This window comes from Eurosta solidaginis, chromosome 2 (genome assembly GCF_040869045.1).
Source record: "Eurosta solidaginis isolate ZX-2024a chromosome 2, ASM4086904v1, whole genome shotgun sequence".
Taxonomy (NCBI): domain Eukaryota; kingdom Metazoa; phylum Arthropoda; class Insecta; order Diptera; family Tephritidae; genus Eurosta; species Eurosta solidaginis.
Window position 1 is genome coordinate 225,308,142 of NC_090320.1, and position 16,959 is coordinate 225,325,100.

Genomic DNA, 16,959 nt, shown 5'->3' on the forward strand with positions numbered 1-16,959 from the left:
TTTAAGAGGGAGTGGACATTAGGTATATAGGTGGACGCCTTTTCGAGATATCGCCATTAGGGTGGGCCAGGGTGACTCTAGAATGTGTTTGTACGATATGGGTATCAAATGAAAGCTGTTAATGAGTATTTTGAAAAGGAGTGATCCTTAGTTCCATAGGTGGACGCCGTTTCGAGATATCGCCATAAAGGTGGACCAGGGGTGTCTCTAGTTGTACGATATGGGAATCCAATGAAAGGTGTTACTGAGCATTTTAAGAGGGAGTGGGCATTAGGTCTATAGGCGGACGCCTTTTCGAAATGTCGCCATTAGGGTGGGCCAGGGGTGACTATAGAATGTGTTTGTATGATATGGGTATCAAATGAAAGATGGTAATGAGTATTTTAAAAGGGAGTAATCCTTAGTTCTATAGGTGGACGCCTTTTCGAGATATCGCCATAAAGGTGGACCAAGGGTGACTCTAGAATGTTTGTACGATATGGGTATCAAACGAAAGGTGCTACTGAACATTTTAAGAGGGAGTGGGCATGAGGTCTATAGGTGGACGCCTTTTCGAGATATCGTCATTAGGGTGGGCCAGGGGTGACTCTAGAATGTGTTTGTACGATATGGGTATCAAACGAAAGGTGTTACTGAGCATTTTAAGAGGGAGTGGGCATTAGGTCTATAGGTGGACGCCTTTTCGAGATATCGCCATTAGGGTGGGCCAGGGGTGACTCTAGAATGTTTGTACGATATGGGTATCAAACGAAAGGTGTTACTGAGCATTTTAAGAGGGAGTGGGCATTATGTCTATAGGTGGACGCCTTTTCGAGATATCGCCATTAGGGTGGGCCAGGGGTGACTCTAGAATGTTTGTACGATATGGGTATCAAACGAAATGTGTTACTGAGCATTTTAAGAGGGAGTGGGCATTAGGTCTATAGGTGGACGCCTTTTCGAGATATCGCCATTAGGGTGGGCCAGGGTGACTCTAGAATGTGTTTGTACGATATGGGTATCAAATGAAAGGTGGTAATGAGTATTTTAAAAGGGAGTAATCCTTAGTTCTATAGGTGGACGCCTTTTCGAGAAATCGCCATAAAGGTGGACCAAGGGTGACTCTAGAATGTTTGTACGATATGGGTATCAAACGAAAGGTGTTACTGAGCATTTTAAGAGGGAGTGGGCATTAGGTCTATAGGTGGACGCCTTTTCGAGATATCGCCATTAGGGTGGGCCAGGGGTGACTCTAGAATGTTTGTACGATATGGGTATCAAACGAAAGGTGTTACTGAGCATTTTAAGAGGGAGTGGGCATTAGGTCTATAGGTGGACGCCTTTTCGAGATATCGCCATTAGGGTGGGCCAGGGTGACTCTAGAATGTGTTTGTACGATATGGGTATCAAATGAAAGGTGGTAATGAGTATTTTAAAAGGGAGTAATCCTTAGTTCTATAGGTGGACGCCTTTTCGAGATATCGCCATAAAGGTGGACCACGGGTGACTCTAGAATGTTTGTACGATATGGGTATCAAACGAAAGGTGTTACTGAGCATTTTAAGAGGGAGTGGGCATTAGGTCTATAGGTGGACGCCTTTTCGAGATATCGCCATTAGGGTGGGCCAGGGGTGACTCTAGAATGTTTGTACGATATGGGTATCAAACGAAAGGTGTTACTGAGCATTTTAAGAGGGAGTGGGCATTAGGTCTATAGGTGGACGCCTTTTCGAGATATCGCCATTAGGGTGGGCCAGGGGTGACTCTAGAATGTTTGTACGATATGGGTATCAAACGAAAGGTGTTACTGAGCATTTTAAGAGGGAGTGGACATTAGGTATATAGATGGACGCCTTTTCGAGATATCGCCATTAGGGTGGGCCAGGGGTGACTCTAGAATGTTTGTACGATATGGGTATCAAACGAAAGGTATTACTGAGCATTTTAAGAGGGAGTGGGCATTAGGTCTATAGGTGGACGCATTTTCGAGATATCGCCATTAGGGTGGGCCAGGGTGACTCTAGAATGTGTTTGTACGATATGGATATCAAATAAAAAGTCTTAATGAGGGTTTTAAAAGCGAGTGGCCCTTAGATGTATATGTGAAGGCGTTCTCGCGATATCGACCAAAATGTGGACCAGGTGATCCAGAAAATCATCTGTCGGGTACTGCTAATTTATTTATATATGCAATACCACTAACAGTATTCCTGCCAAGATTCCAAGGGCTGTTGATTTCGCCTTGTAGAACTTTTTCATTTTCTTCTACATAATATGGTAGGTGTCACACCCATTTTACAAAGTTTTTTCCAAAGTTATATTTTGCGTCAATAAACCAATCCAGTTACCATGTTTTATCCCTTTTTTCGTAGTTGGTATAGAATTATGGCATTTTTTCATTTTTCGTAATTTTCGATATCGATAAAGTGGGCGTGGTTATGGTCGGATTTCGGCCATTTTTTATACCAAGATAAAGTGAGTTCAGATAAGTACGTGGGCTAAGCTTAGTAAAGATATATCGGTTTTTGCTCAAGTTATTGTGTTAACGGCCGAGCGGAAGGACAGACGGTGGACTGTGTATAAAAACTGGGCGTGGCTTCCACCGATTTCGTCCATTTTCACAGAGAACAGTTACCGTCACAGAATCTATGCTCCTACCAAATTTGAGAAGGATTGGTAAATTTTTGTTCGACTTATGACATTAAAAGTATTCTAGACAAACTAAATGAAAATGGGCGGAGCCACACCCATTTTGAAATTTTCTTTTATTTTTGTATTTTGTTGCATCATGTCATTACTGGAGTTGAATTTTGACTTAATTTACTTATATACAGTAAAGATATTAAATTTTTTGTTAAAATTTGAATTTAAAAAAATTTTTTTTTAAAAAGTGGGCGTGTTCTTCATCCAATTTTGCTAATTTTTATTTAGCACATATATAGTAATAGGAGGAACGTTCTTGCCAAATTTCATCATGATATCTTCAACGACTGCCAAATTAAAGCTTGCAAAACTTTTAAATTACCTTCTTGTAAAAGTGGGCGGTGCCACGCCCATTGTCCAAAATCTTACTAATTTTCTATTCTGCGTCATAACGTCAACCCATCTACCAAGTTTCATCACTTTAGCCGCCTTTGGCAATGAATTATCGCATTTTTTCGATTTTTCGAAATTTTCGATATCGAAAAAGTGGGCGTGGTTATAGTCCGATATCGTTCATTTTAAATAGCGATCTGAGATGAGTGCTTAGGAACCTACATACCAAATTTCATCAAGATACCTCAAAATTTACTCAAGTTATCGTGTTAACGGACGGACGGACGGACGGACGGACGGACGGACATGGCTCAATCAAATTTTTTTTCGATCCTGATTATTTTGATATATGGAAGTCTATATCTATCTCGATTCCTTTATATATGTACAACCAACCGTTATCCAATCAAACTTAATATACTCTGTGAGCTCTGCTCAACTGAGTATAAAAACTGAATGCAGATTCGAATACAGCATATCAAATATAGATAAGAGTCGTTCTTATCTGCTCATATCCAATAGTTGACCTGAATTTGTAAACTTGTGTAATTATTGTTTTTTTTTTATACCTTTCATGAACATGAAATGGTATATTAACTTTGGTCCGATGTTTGTAACGTTGAGAAATATAGAAGATAGACTCACCATTAAGTATACCGAATTGATCAGGGCGACGAACTGAGTTGATATAGCCATGTCTGTCTGTCCGTCCGTCCGTCCGTCTGTCTGTTTGAACGCAAACGAGTTCCTCAAAGGATGTATTTTTGTATTATAATAGACATTTGTCGGATCCGGTAGGATCGAACCACTATAACATATATCTCCCATACAACCGATCGTTCAGATAAGACGATTTTGCTCATTCCTGCCGCAATTTAGAAAGTATAAACGTGAAACTCGGTGTTATATATTCTAATATATCATAGAAGATATCCTGAAGAAATCACTTTGATCGAAGCTATATATAGTTATATCCTATACAACCGATCGTTCAGATAGAAAGATTTTTGACCATTTCTCCCTTAATTTAGAAAGTATAAACGTGAAACTCAGTGATATATATTTTAATATATCATAGAAGATTATCTGGAAAAATCACTTTGATCGGAGCTTTATATAGTATATATCCCATACAACCGATCGTTCAGATAGAAAGATTTTTGGCATTTTCTCCCTTAATTTTCAATATAAAAACGTTAAACTTGGTGATATTTATTCTAATATATCACAGAAGATTTCATGAAAAAATCATTTCGATCGGAGCTGTATTTAATATATATCCCATACAACCGATTTTTCAGATAGAAAGGTTTTTAGCCATTTCTCCCTTAATTTCCAATATAAAAACGTGAAACTTGGTGATATATATTATAATATATCATAGAAGATTTCCTGTAAAAATCATTTCGATTGGAGCTATATAGAATATATATCCCATACAACCGATCGTTCAGATAAGGGGGTTTTTTGACATTTTTTATTTTATATTTATCTCAGAAATCGTTTAGGTATGTACATCTGTTCACTATATATTTCTTATCTTATACATCCGATTATTTGGAGATTACGAACGGGTTAAGATTATTGTTCAGCCCCAGTCATGAAAGGTATGAAGCCTTCGGCATAGCCGAAGACAGTCCCATCCTTACTTGTTTTTTTTTTTTTTTTAATTTTTCTATAATTGAAAAATTGTATTTTGCCTTTGGAAAAGTAAGTAGAAAAATTGTCAGACAACCTGCTATAGCTGCGCAGATAGATCCATTTCAAAGGGTACTAAGCCTTCATCATCAGTACGCTTTAGGCACGCTGCGCTGACCACGAAGCTATACAATTGTTAGTTCCGGAATGATACCAAGCAGTGTTGTTTAAATATATGGTGTTATAGTATTATTTCAAGGGGTTGCCAGCGCAACCAAGGCCTTCTGTCCTTATCGCTACAACAACAACAACAACATGATATGAACTGATCTTAAGGTACGAAATAAAGGTGATGAATGAATATCCGCATGTTATTTAAAATTACTGAAGTACAAGTAACTCCTGATGATATTCAAAATAACTAGAACAATAATAATTAATTAATCGGCACTCAAATTCTAATTTAAATTGTTTAGCATCGAAGTAATAATATGATGTGAGCAGATGAGGGTGGTATACAGCATTATATGTTTAATGTTATCATATGATACATATATATATCTCAATGTAGTCATTTTTTTTTTCAAATTTGATTGAAAAATGAATAAAGATTCGCATATTAATCAAAGTATCTCGTGACGATATACGAAGATACTTAAATGAATAATCAGTAATTCTGCGCTCAAATTTTGGCTATAAAATGATTTAACATCACAGTGATCGTATGATATTCTGCAAATTATGTTGATGACAAACATCATATGCTGAATATTATTACATCATATGTAATGAGGCTGTCAGCGCAAACGTGGTGAAGCGTGTGTTTATGTTCGTTCTGGTGTAATACTTCCTTCCCTCCTTTCATTATGAATTTTCGGTACAATATGTATGTTAGTAATCTCATATAGGTGGCCATAAAAGTATGCGTTTTGCATAAGTAATAAGATATAAATAGACCAAAAGTGACAAAAAAATTTGGTTTAAAAAGTTATTACATTCAAAGCCTCGAATATATTAACAGTTTAATTGCATGTCTTTTCGTAAAAAAAGAAGCATCATTTCCTAATACAATAGCCCAAACTTATAATAGACCACATCAGTTATGACATGACTACATATAACAAGGAAGTCTCACAATCTTACTTTTGTTAAATGCTGCAGTTGAATGTTTTTTGCCTGGATTGCTATTAGTTGAAGCATTCAGCGGTGACGAAGCATTCAGCGGTGACGAAGCACTTGGTGGTGGTGAATAGTCTCGATAGCTGCTGGTGCGAGAGCCGCGTATACCACGACGTTCGTTATGTTTTCGAGGTGATGGTTCGAAATCGGTTTCGGTATCGTATGTTGATATGAGATCACGTTCAGTGGTATAATTGTAACGACTATCGGTTGGTGATTGTGAACGATAGGCGCGTGGTGGTGGTGAATATGAATTATCACGACGCCAACTACCATTTAAATCGCTACCACGACGTTGTTGGCGACGTCGTTGCCGAAGACGCTCTTCTTCCTCGTCATCATCCACATCATCTTCCTCGTCGTCATCGTCGTCCGCATAATCATCATTATCTTCATCATCGTTGTCATAATCATCATAACAAGTGCGATTTGGCGAATAACGACCTCTACGTGTTATCGGTATATGTCCACTACCACAGCTACCGCCACTACCAGCACCCGGTGGTGGTGACATTAGGCGTCCCAATGGCGGTGGACGCATTTCACCTGGTGGTAAAAATGGTGGTGGCATACCCATAAACGGTGGCGGTGGTCCCATGAAGGGTGGTGGCAGGAATGGTGGTGGTGGTGGTAAACGACCCAACAAAGGTGAACTAGGTTGTTCCGTGTGTATGGGAGATGGTGCATTATTTAAATCAGCAGTGGTTAGTTTGTCGACTGTGGAAGAGAAATTGAAATTTATTTTAAGAAAAGCTGAAGAAATTATTGCGCGTTTACAATTTGTTTCGCCTGTTGCGCTACCCCCTACACCCGCCAACGAGGTGAGCTTACGACGCAGCGCTGTGGCTTCAGCTCTGGCTTCCTCATATCGACGTTCTGACTGTCGTGCCGCCAACCATGTTTCATGTGCACGATTTTCTAATGTACCAGTTTGCGCTTTATGTGCAGCTAGTTGAGCTTCAATTTCAGCGCGCAAAGCATCATTTTGTGATCTATGAATTTATTAGAAGAAAACTATATGTTAAATACACAGTAAAAAAGCATTTTCGGGAATAAATTTAGTTTGTAAATAGTTTTTGCTGAGCATATTCCAAGAGTTTTCTTTTTGTTTCAATTCAAAGGGCTCTTATATTAAAATAATTATTTTAAAATAGTTTTTTCTACGAAGCAACTTTTACGTACTTCAGCGCCTGTACTTCTTCTTGCATAGTAGTGAGACGATCCACAGTGCTGGTGGTTTCGCCCTGTTGCTTTAGCCACATTGCTTCTTTCAGACTTAATTCTCTGCAAAAAAAAATTGAAAAAGATTAAAAACGAAATGTGAATAAACAAATGTTCAATAATACTTTTGTAGTTGCGTTTCCTTTTCTTTAAAGTAGTTGGACAACACCTCCAAACGTGTCTGAGCTTCCAGTTTATCCTTTTCCGATTGATGAAAATCATGCTTCACTTTCTCATTTTCACTACTGGCAAGTTGTAATTGTTCCTCAGCTAATTTTTTGGCATCCTAATTACAAAATATACAGTTACTTTAGTAAATAATTTATAGAAGAAATATAAAACGTATATGCTTTACAGCTTCGGTATCTAAACGCTCCTTCAGTGTGGAATATCGTTTTTGCATATCCAACAGCTCGGCGCGCACATTCGCCACATCGATCACCTGATTCATATTAACGTTCGGATCTCTACGTACGTTGCGCAAACACTCTTCTAAAGCCTTAAAATAGATAGAAAAATTGAAGAATAACTAATTTTAATGCATGAACTTTATATAGCGAAATTTGCTATTTTACCTCCACTTTAGCCATACTTGTCTGATACTTTGTATGCTCCGCCTCAAGCTTCGTACGTAGCTCTAGAAATTCGCTTTGTAAACGTTTAATCTCAAAATTTTTACCCTCCAGCGCCTTTGTAATATCTTCTTCAAACTCACGCTTCACATCTTCTAGACGTGTTTGCAAATTACATTTCTCAACTTCGAGTTCATCATTGTCCTGTTGTAGCGATGCAATCTCACCGCTTAGGCGCGCATTTTGTTCGGCTATCATAAGCTGTAATTCACTGTTTTCTCTACTTTTGTCTGCCAAATTCGTGTTAATTTCCAAAATTGTTTCTAAATTAAGCATAAAAATAAAAAATTTTAAACAAACTCTGAATAGGTATTCAAATAATTGCATCATTACTCTGTTGCTCATTCAGTTGCTTTTGTAATTCTTCGACGCTGCTTATTATAGACTCATCACCGCTTTGATTATTTAACAATTCTGAAACAATTTTATTTAATTCTAAACCAGCTTCAGCGGCATTTTCGAGTTCCTAAGTAAATATAAAAGAAACAATTTTTTTTTAACTCTTAATTTTACATCAGTGAGCAGAGCTGTTGGCTTACTTTCTCTAAATTTCCAACTTGTTGTTGCAGATGTCGTTTTTCTTGTATTTCGTCTTCCAACTCTTTTTTCAGCGCTATCACCATATCGTTAGAGCCAAAGGAATTATCTTCAATACTCGACAATTTATTGCGCGTTCCCTTCAAATCTTCTTTGAGTATGGCATTTTCTTTATGTGTCGCAAGTAGACTACGCTCCAAAGTATTCAACTTAGCCAGTAATTCGCCTTCACGGCTACTATTACAAAAGCAATAATATACAAATAAAAAGAAGAGGCACGAAACAGACACTGTTGCCAAATAGGCCAATAGTTCACTCATTTCAAACATTTTATTGCCGGCCACTGTTAGCAGCATGTCCATGGACATATCATTGAAATCGAATTGACATCCTGCTATGGCAGAAGAGCTTGCAGCATTGTTTACATCACGTAGAGCACGTGATGGGCAATTATTTGGTGTTAGTTTTTCGCAATATTCGGCAGCTATGATAGAAAATAAATGTTTTTTTTAATATGTTAGCAATTGATATTAAGATAAACGTAGATACTAGAAGACCCCAGCTGGTTAAGGGGTCAGAATATACCCGCGGTAGGTATGCCTGTCGTAAGAGGCGAATAAAATACCAGATTCAAAGTTTGCCAGCGCAATATATGTGACCCGGCCTATGAAAAGGTGGATTATGACTCAAAAAAGAAACAGCTGTTAAAGATAAAAAATGCATTTCTTCAGTTTCTTAGTAGTTTTTCTTTTGCATTATTTTTTTTTTTTTGAGTCATAAGCCACATTTTCATAGGCCGGGTCACATATAGCTTTCCCAAACCCAATTGTCAACCTCACCTATCCGTGGCGAACCATTAACAGCCGAGGCTCGGGCGACCCCGAACTCCTCATGGATCTAGGGGTGGGAGGGCGGTATGGCCTGAAGGTTTAATGTGGCCATATAAATCGTTCCCGATATGGTCGGGCAAGCACCTTAATGGTGATGTGTTACCGGAGCGTTCCGGATCTGTATGCGGCAAAGGACCATCACATCGATAACACTGCCCAAAGCCTTCGGAGATAAACCTTATCGCTACAACAATAACAACAACAACTAGAAGAAAGTGATTCTATGTATTTACATAAAATTGAAGACACTACAACTTACCACTAACGACGGACTTCCTGCTGGCACGAGTACTATCAGGAAATAATATCCGATTTAGTTCCTCATCACGCACTGCAGCGTCTTCTTTCTTGACATTCGATAAGAAACTGTTTACGGTGCCTAATATTGTAGCAAATAACCCCTGTTCTTTTTCTTTTGATTCAAAATGTATTATATCCACCGCTGGCACAGATACCTCAACTTGCGCCATGGGCATGCTATGTGAGGAAATTTCCTCTACCGAACCAACAGCGTTCGCATTGGTTTGACCATCAGCAAAATCATCTACCTTTTCTGATTGGCTTTCTTGGCTAGCCAAAGCATTTTGAGTTTCTGAATATTGCACCGCTTCTGGTGCATCCACCTTTTGCTCTAAAGCTTTTTGTTCCTTATTATGAAGAGTATCTACAATCTCTTCTTCAGTATTCAACAAATAATTTGGAGCTTCTGAATATTGATGCGCACTAGATGCATCCACCTTTTGCTCTAGTGCTAGCTGTTCTTTATTATGAAGAGTGTCTAAAAATTCTTCGCTACTCGATTGTTGTATTGGCGTTGCCTCAGTCTCCTTAACGTCAGTCTTATAAGTTGTTTCATTTGTTTTATCATTTTCTGAATATTGATGTTGATACTCTTGGTTATGCTTTACAAGTGGTTGAGCATGCCTATGACGCTGATATTGATATCTATTATCATGTGTTTGAAATAATGGTATAATAGGCACATTTTGGGCGCTTTGGATACTATGGGCATTAACTTTTTCTTCGGATGTATTTTCTAAGGAATTTGGCGTTGATGACGATTGTGTGGTAATTTCAATAGTTGTTGTTATATCATGCACACTTTCCTGTGTTTCATTCTCCACAGTGGCAACATCAGCCAATGTATTAGGAACCAGTAGTTGTTCAATATATTGATTGTTAACAACCTGCTCATTGGACGCAGCCTTATTAATTTGTGAAGTACTTACAACCACCGTTGATTCAGTTGAGCCTGAGACAAGCATTTCATGTGACTGGGATTGGGGTAATATTACAGTCGCCATTGTTGTTGTATCGAATTCTTCTAAGCGCGGATCTGCATGATGCAGGTAACCAGATTCAGTAGCTGACGGCACATTTGCGGACCCAGCGGTGACTTCAACGTTTTGAGGAGTTGCTTCTTCGAATGACAGCGTTGACGCCGACTTAATTTTATTTTGTTCTTTCTCAATTTCTTTAATATTTTTGCTTTTATGCAGTTGCTCTTTGTTTGCAGTTATTGCTTCATCTTTTTTTTCGACTCTAGCAACTGGCTCAACAAGTTTCGCCATATTCGAATGAAAAATTATTTCTGAACCGTCTTTGTTTTCGTTCCTAAGCGGGTGCGGAACTTCTGCATCATCTTTTGCTGCATTAGTTTCTGGAGGCACAACTTTATTTGCAATTATGTTACCATCATTTGGCTCTGCCGTTCTTTCTGCTGTATTATTATCTTTTTTTAAAATCTCCAAACTTTGTGCTGAGCTTAATATTAAAGGTCCAGGTATTTCCACGGTGCCCTCTTTAACTGCAATAGCTTCGTTAATTTCTTTCTCTTCTCTGCCTTCAAGTTCCAAGTCATTAGTGTCGTCCGCTTTGTCGTCATCTTCTTCTTCATCATCACCCACATTGGGATTATCTTCATTGCTATTATCGGGCGTTCCAAACGATTCAATTGTCAGCAGTTTTCTTTTGTGAGATTGTACATCTTCTTGATATGCTCCAACTGTTTTTAAATTTTCGTTTGAAAGCGTTCCTTCTTTTTCTAATTTTTTATCTGCTGGCTTGTCTGTTAAGATGTTAAATTTGGTACCGAGTTTCTCTTTTTCGCTGTTCGGGTTGCTTGATTTTGTATCAATTTCATTAGGCATTGGGATTGCAGTGCCATCTACGATCTCAATATTTGGTTGTGTAGGTGTTATTGTCGCTAATACTGTTCCTAAATCGCTGACATTTACCTTAGACGCTGCGTCTGATCTTACAATTGGCAATTCTTTTAACTTTTCTGTTTTGATCGGTGCCACCTCTTCTTTTGATACATCCACATTTTCTGTTGATTTGACTCCATCAACTGCCTTTAAAGGCGTAGACTCTGCAACAGAAGGCATTTCAACAATTTCTGCCTTGACTTCACCCGCGCTCTCTGGAGATTTGAGCACTTCAACTGGCGTTAGTTGCGGCGTAGTATTTTCCCTTTCATAACTAGGCAATACCACTGGTACCGTATGTAATAACTCGCTTTCTTTTATGTAAACTTTTTCTTCCCTTATGTATTCTTTCGGTGCGTAACCTTCACGCCCATTAATTTCTATGCCCCATAGTTTTGTATTTTTCCCCGCACTCTTAGATTTCACTCGTATTTTTGAGTTTATTTGAAATGATACCATTCCTTTCTCACCTGCTGTATACCTGATTTTACCCGTTCCCGTTGATATGACAGCTGTAAAATTAGCAGATATATATAAAGAAATTTGCTATCAATAATAAGTAATCCTTACTTTGGCATTTGGGATCAGCACATAGCCTGAAATCAGAAAGCCCTTTTGCTGTACAAGTAGCAGGTAGGAAAATACAACAGACGCCCAATAATACGAGCACTGAGTTCATTGTCGTACATTTTTGATTGCCAAACATTTTGCATTGTTCACTTGCTTTCACTCCACCTTTCTGTTTTTTTCAAATACTCACTAGAAATTTCAATATTGTAACTTTTAAGCACTTATTTCTCTTTAATTTTATATCAATGTTTCTAACGATCCACGTAATTGGAAAAAATCTTTTATTATGAAAAATAAGTGAATTTTCGCTTCGATCGTTGTTCGCCACATCATCTGTAATCGGTCTGTCAAATTCAGCAATGTTCTTTTGCTAGACTGAAGTCACACAAGGTCACCCAAAATATTGGTCCTCATCAAAGCGAATTCAGTAAGGTGTTGTTATTCCAACAGCTGATTGCTTTTTCTTGCTTATTTTCCATACAACGCCTGCAAGGCGAATTCAGTATGGTATGGAACGCCTGGTACTACAATATGTCAGTTAATCGAAATCAATGAAAATTTTCTTTTGACTTGACATTCTTCTGCACGACGAATTGTTTGAATTCGCTTTGCCACCACCTGGTATGGATTCGCCTTGGTCCTCATGCAACCGCCATGACATATCAGGGCGAATCTATTTGGCAAAGCGAATTCCACCAATTTATAAAAAACAATAAATAAATGTAAGGCGCGATAACAAGCCAACCTAATAAAACCGCACTGCGTTTTAGCGCACGCAAACAACAGGCGTTTTTTGGCCTAACCAAAGTAAGCATGCGTTGCGACAATGTAAAACATGTATGCAAACGTCAAATCCAAATGTCACACAGAACAAAAATTGTTAATCGAGGTAGGTTTTCACGCAGCAAATTCAATTTCGGTTGCTCTCATACAAGTTGTATGTGCGTGAGCATGATGGAATAACCAGGTGAAGTAAGCCGTCAATTGTCTCGCTCTAAATTCTTCTTTGTTCTGTAATTCGGCTATCTGAAAGTTTTTCACCAATGTTGTCCCCGACAAAGTGTTGTATTTTTGCATTCCTCAGGAGTAAAATATGGTAGTTTTAGTACTTTTTTCACATAAACCAGTAAATGAATATATATGGGCCTTAATTGGATTTAATTACAGATTTATCATTTGGGTATTTTTGGTATTGGCTTGCATAAGTAAGACCGTGCTAAACTACTAAGTTCATATTGTTTACGTTTCTATTATATATGTATGATTAAAAATAAATAAAAGTAAGGCGCGATAACCTCCGAAGAGATCTAAGGCCGAGCTTCTCTTCCAATTTGCGTCGTGCTCCTCTTGATTTTCCCTACAAATCGGCCGGACGGGACCTACATGTTTTATGCCGACTCCGAACGGCATCTGCAAGGCAGATGAGTTTTCACTGAGAGCTTTTCATGGCAGAAATACACCCGGACCGCTTGCCAAACACTGCCGAGGGGCGACCCCCTTAGAAAAATTTTCTTCTAATTGAAAAACCTTATTTCTAAAATTTTGATGTTGCTTTGCACGGGGTGTGAACCCAGGACATACGGTGTGGTAGGCGGTGGCCGCCATGTATGATTAATTTGTTCAAAAAAAAAAACATTGAAACAGGTCTTTGTTAAAACAAACTATTTGTATTCACGTCATATCCAACAATGATTTCTAAACAGTTACAGGCATAGTTACAAAAAATTTTAACTGACTGTTGATGTTTTGCCCTCAAAATGAGCCCACTAAGATAAGAGGATATCATTGCTCCAGTTCCATTCCAATTATGCATTGAAATTTGGAATATATAAATCCGGCTCGATCGGATCAGTATCTTCTGTTTCTAGGCCGACTGCTATTATATCCCCTGTCATATTTTAGTAAATAATAATTTGGTAACATTAGTAGTATATCATGAATTCAACGGTCAAGAGCTTTTTGAGAATCTTCTGACCAAGTTTGTATGATATATTGAAAGGGCATAATTTTTACTTCCAACTCTCAACGACAAATAAGCAGAGCAGATGGAAAGAACAATGGATTTTTAGGGATGGAAACATATTTAAAAGTATTACGATTACTTCCAAGTGTGACTGTAAAACTTTTCATCAAATCCGAAACCCATTTAAGTGCGTAAAGTTACTACAGTTTAACTAAATTATGGATAACTTCTCACTTTTATGTCCGGTTTTTCAATGAAAGCTTCAACTGCAGTTGAAGTTGAGGTCAGTTTACTTTAGACGCATTTTTTAATTTTACTGCTCATTACAATTTAAGTTTTTTATTTCTATTCGATGCCAAAAGTAATATTAGCTCGCACGGGTCCTGTGTATCCCCTTTTGCATTGGCGTCAGATGGCACTGAACAGTTTCTGTAATGGCTTTCGAGCAAGGTATTAATTGTTTACTCCTATTTTTTCAAAGTGGGTAAAAATGTTTGCCTCTTCTGTCCGTTGAAAATACATCCCTCCCTTTTCAAATAGCGTACATCTTTGTCTTTTTTTATTTACTTCACCTAGTGATTACACCATGGTGCATGAGAAATTTTTGACAGAAAATGACTTGCGTGCGTTTATATTAGGTTGGCCATTAACCTCCGAAGAGTTTTTGGGCGGAGCTTCTCTTCCAATTTGCGTCGTGCTCCTTTTAATTTTTCCTACAAATTGGCGGGATGGGACCTACTTGTTTTATGCCGACTCCGAAAGGCATCTGCAAGGCATATGAGTTTTCACTGAGAACTTTTCATGGCAGAAATACACTCGGAGTGCTTGTCAAACACTGCCGAGGAGCGATCCCACTTAGAAATTTTTTTTTCTAATTGAAAAACCTTGTTTGTAAAATTTTGATGTTGCTTTGCCCGGGATGAGAACCCAGGATATTCGGTGTGGTAGGCGGAGCACGCTACTATCACACCACGGCGGCCGCCAATTTGCCCATGCAATTTCCCGTGCGGAAGAATGTCAAATCAAAAGAAAATTTTCATAGATTTCGATTAACTGACATATTTTTGTACAAGGCGTTGTATGGAAAATAATCAAAAAGAAGCAATCAGCTGTTGGGATAACAACACCTGGTACTGAGTTCGCTTTGTGATCTATGTCTATCGACTGTTGAGTGCAAGGCGAATTCATTGCAGGTTATGTTATCCCACAGCTGATTGCTTCTTCTTGATAATTTTCCATACAAAGCCTTGTACAACAAAGTGTCAGTTAATCGAAATTTATGAAAATTTTCTTTTGACTTGACATTCATCTGCACGGCGAATTGATTGAATTCGCTTTGACACCACTTGGTATATATTCGCCTTGGTTGAGTTCAAGGCGAATCCATACCAGGTGGTGGCAAACCGAATTCAACCAATTCGCCGTGCAGAAAAATGTCAAGTCAAAATTAAATATTCACTGATTCCGATTAACTAACATGTTGTAGAACAAGGCGTTGTATGGAAAATAATCAAGAAGAAGCAATCAGCTGTTGCGATAACAACACCTGGTACTGAATTCGCCTTGACTGAGTGGAATATCACCCCAGCTCGGTTGCCGTTTCCAAAACGCCCGATCTCAGACAACACTTGAATAAAGCCCTATTTCAGGATAAGGCCGGATTTTTCAGGGCGAGTTTAAACTTCGGTTAAAGTTGACTAGAGTTTAACCCTGCGCCTTCGGCCGCTTAAAGGGCTAATTAATGGTGACTTATAACCATAAAACCATAACCAGATAAAACAGCTGATCGAACCTACCTTATGGAAATCAATGTAATCGATTAATGGTGCCATACCATAACGCTAACGCCATAACCATACCATAGCCAACCAATTGGTTTTTGGTTTTTCGCCATATCCATAGCCTAAAAATATTTGAGTTGGTGAATTTATTAACTTTTTGTTTATTTCATTTATTGTTTTGGATACGTTTTGACTAAGAGACTTGTAATTTTTGCGTTTTCTTCATTTTTAAGAAAGCGTGCTCCGCATACCACACCAAATATCTTTGTTTCACGCCCCGGGCAAAGCAACATCAAAATTTTAGAAACAACTTTTTTCAAATAGAAGACAGCTTTTCTAAACTGGGTGGCCCCTCAGCAGTAAATTGCAAGCACTCCGAGTATATTTCTGCCATGAAAAGCTGCTCAGTAAGAACTCACCAGCGCACAGTGGCGCCTTTTGAGTTTTTTCTTTGCAAAAATCATAACTTTTGAACCAATGAAAATATTTTAGAAATTTAAAATGCAAATGAAAGCTAGTTATTCGAAGTTTTATTGTGTGAAAGCTCAGAATGTCACAGATACAGGGTGCTTCAAAAAAATTCGTCAAATTCGAAAATTTTTAGAAAAATGCAAAAACAAAATGTTTTTAGTAAAAAATAAAAAAAATAAAATGAGATTTGTCTTATAATGACGTATTTAAGCAATAAATAAGATAAACTAATGATTTTGATAAGATAGCGTGGCGCTGTCGACTTATGATAAAAAGTTTTATCTAAGTAGTCACGTAATCAATAACTACCAAAATCGATAGACGTATTGTTTCTTTTAAATGGCAATACTCTTATAAAACTCAAATGTCCGTTTTTTGTGCCACAATAACAAGGTGCTTCAAAATTCATCGTAAAATTCTACATGTTTTTTTTTTTTAATTTACAAGCCAAATATGTATTTTATTAATAACTAAAAGTTATTGAAAGTGGTTCAATGAAATTTTATTTGAGCTAAAGATTAAACAGCCAACGAATTTTGGAAAAAGGGAGTGGCACTGCCCATTTATGCTAAAAAGTTTGATCTTAGTAACCGCTTTACCAATTTGTACCAAACTCGATAGGAGTATTGATTTCTATAAAAATTTAATACTCGTTAAAGGCGAAATGCCTAAGCTTTAAAATAAATTTGATAAACTTTAGAGAAATGCAATAACGAAAAGTATATATTTATAAATTACTAAATTAATTATTTTTTTTGAAATAAAAAATTAACTTGAACTTGTAGATATCTTATTTTTCAGTAAAGTAACAAAATTGATTAGTAAATCTCTTTTTCATTGTTGTGATAAGAAGTG

At 37.6% G+C, this 16,959-nt stretch overlaps 1 protein-coding gene across 2 annotated transcripts in view; it reads right to left on the reverse strand.

Moving 5' to 3' along the window:
* The window catches only part of Tango1 (transport and golgi organization 1), a 52,344-nt gene that overhangs the window by 3,893 nt on the left and 31,492 nt on the right, over positions 1-16,959 (reverse strand). The window contains exons 2-11 of one of the 2 annotated variants that reach the window (XM_067767138.1): positions 11,890-12,222; positions 9,372-11,831; positions 8,225-8,706; positions 8,019-8,151; positions 7,629-7,948; positions 7,409-7,552; positions 7,179-7,339; positions 7,015-7,116; positions 6,610-6,824; positions 5,797-6,549 (exon numbers count right to left, since the gene is read on the reverse strand). In XM_067767138.1, the coding sequence (XP_067623239.1) occupies positions 5,797-6,549; positions 6,610-6,824; positions 7,015-7,116; positions 7,179-7,339; positions 7,409-7,552; positions 7,629-7,948; positions 8,019-8,151; positions 8,225-8,706; positions 9,372-11,831; positions 11,890-12,025 (4,906 nt within the window). In that variant the 5' untranslated portion in view covers positions 12,026-12,222. Of the gene's footprint in view, positions 1-5,796; positions 6,550-6,609; positions 6,825-7,014; positions 7,117-7,178; positions 7,340-7,408; positions 7,553-7,628; positions 7,949-8,018; positions 8,152-8,224; positions 8,707-9,371; positions 11,832-11,889; positions 12,237-16,959 lie in introns of those variants that run through there. The other variant, XM_067767139.1, reaches the window with a different exon arrangement.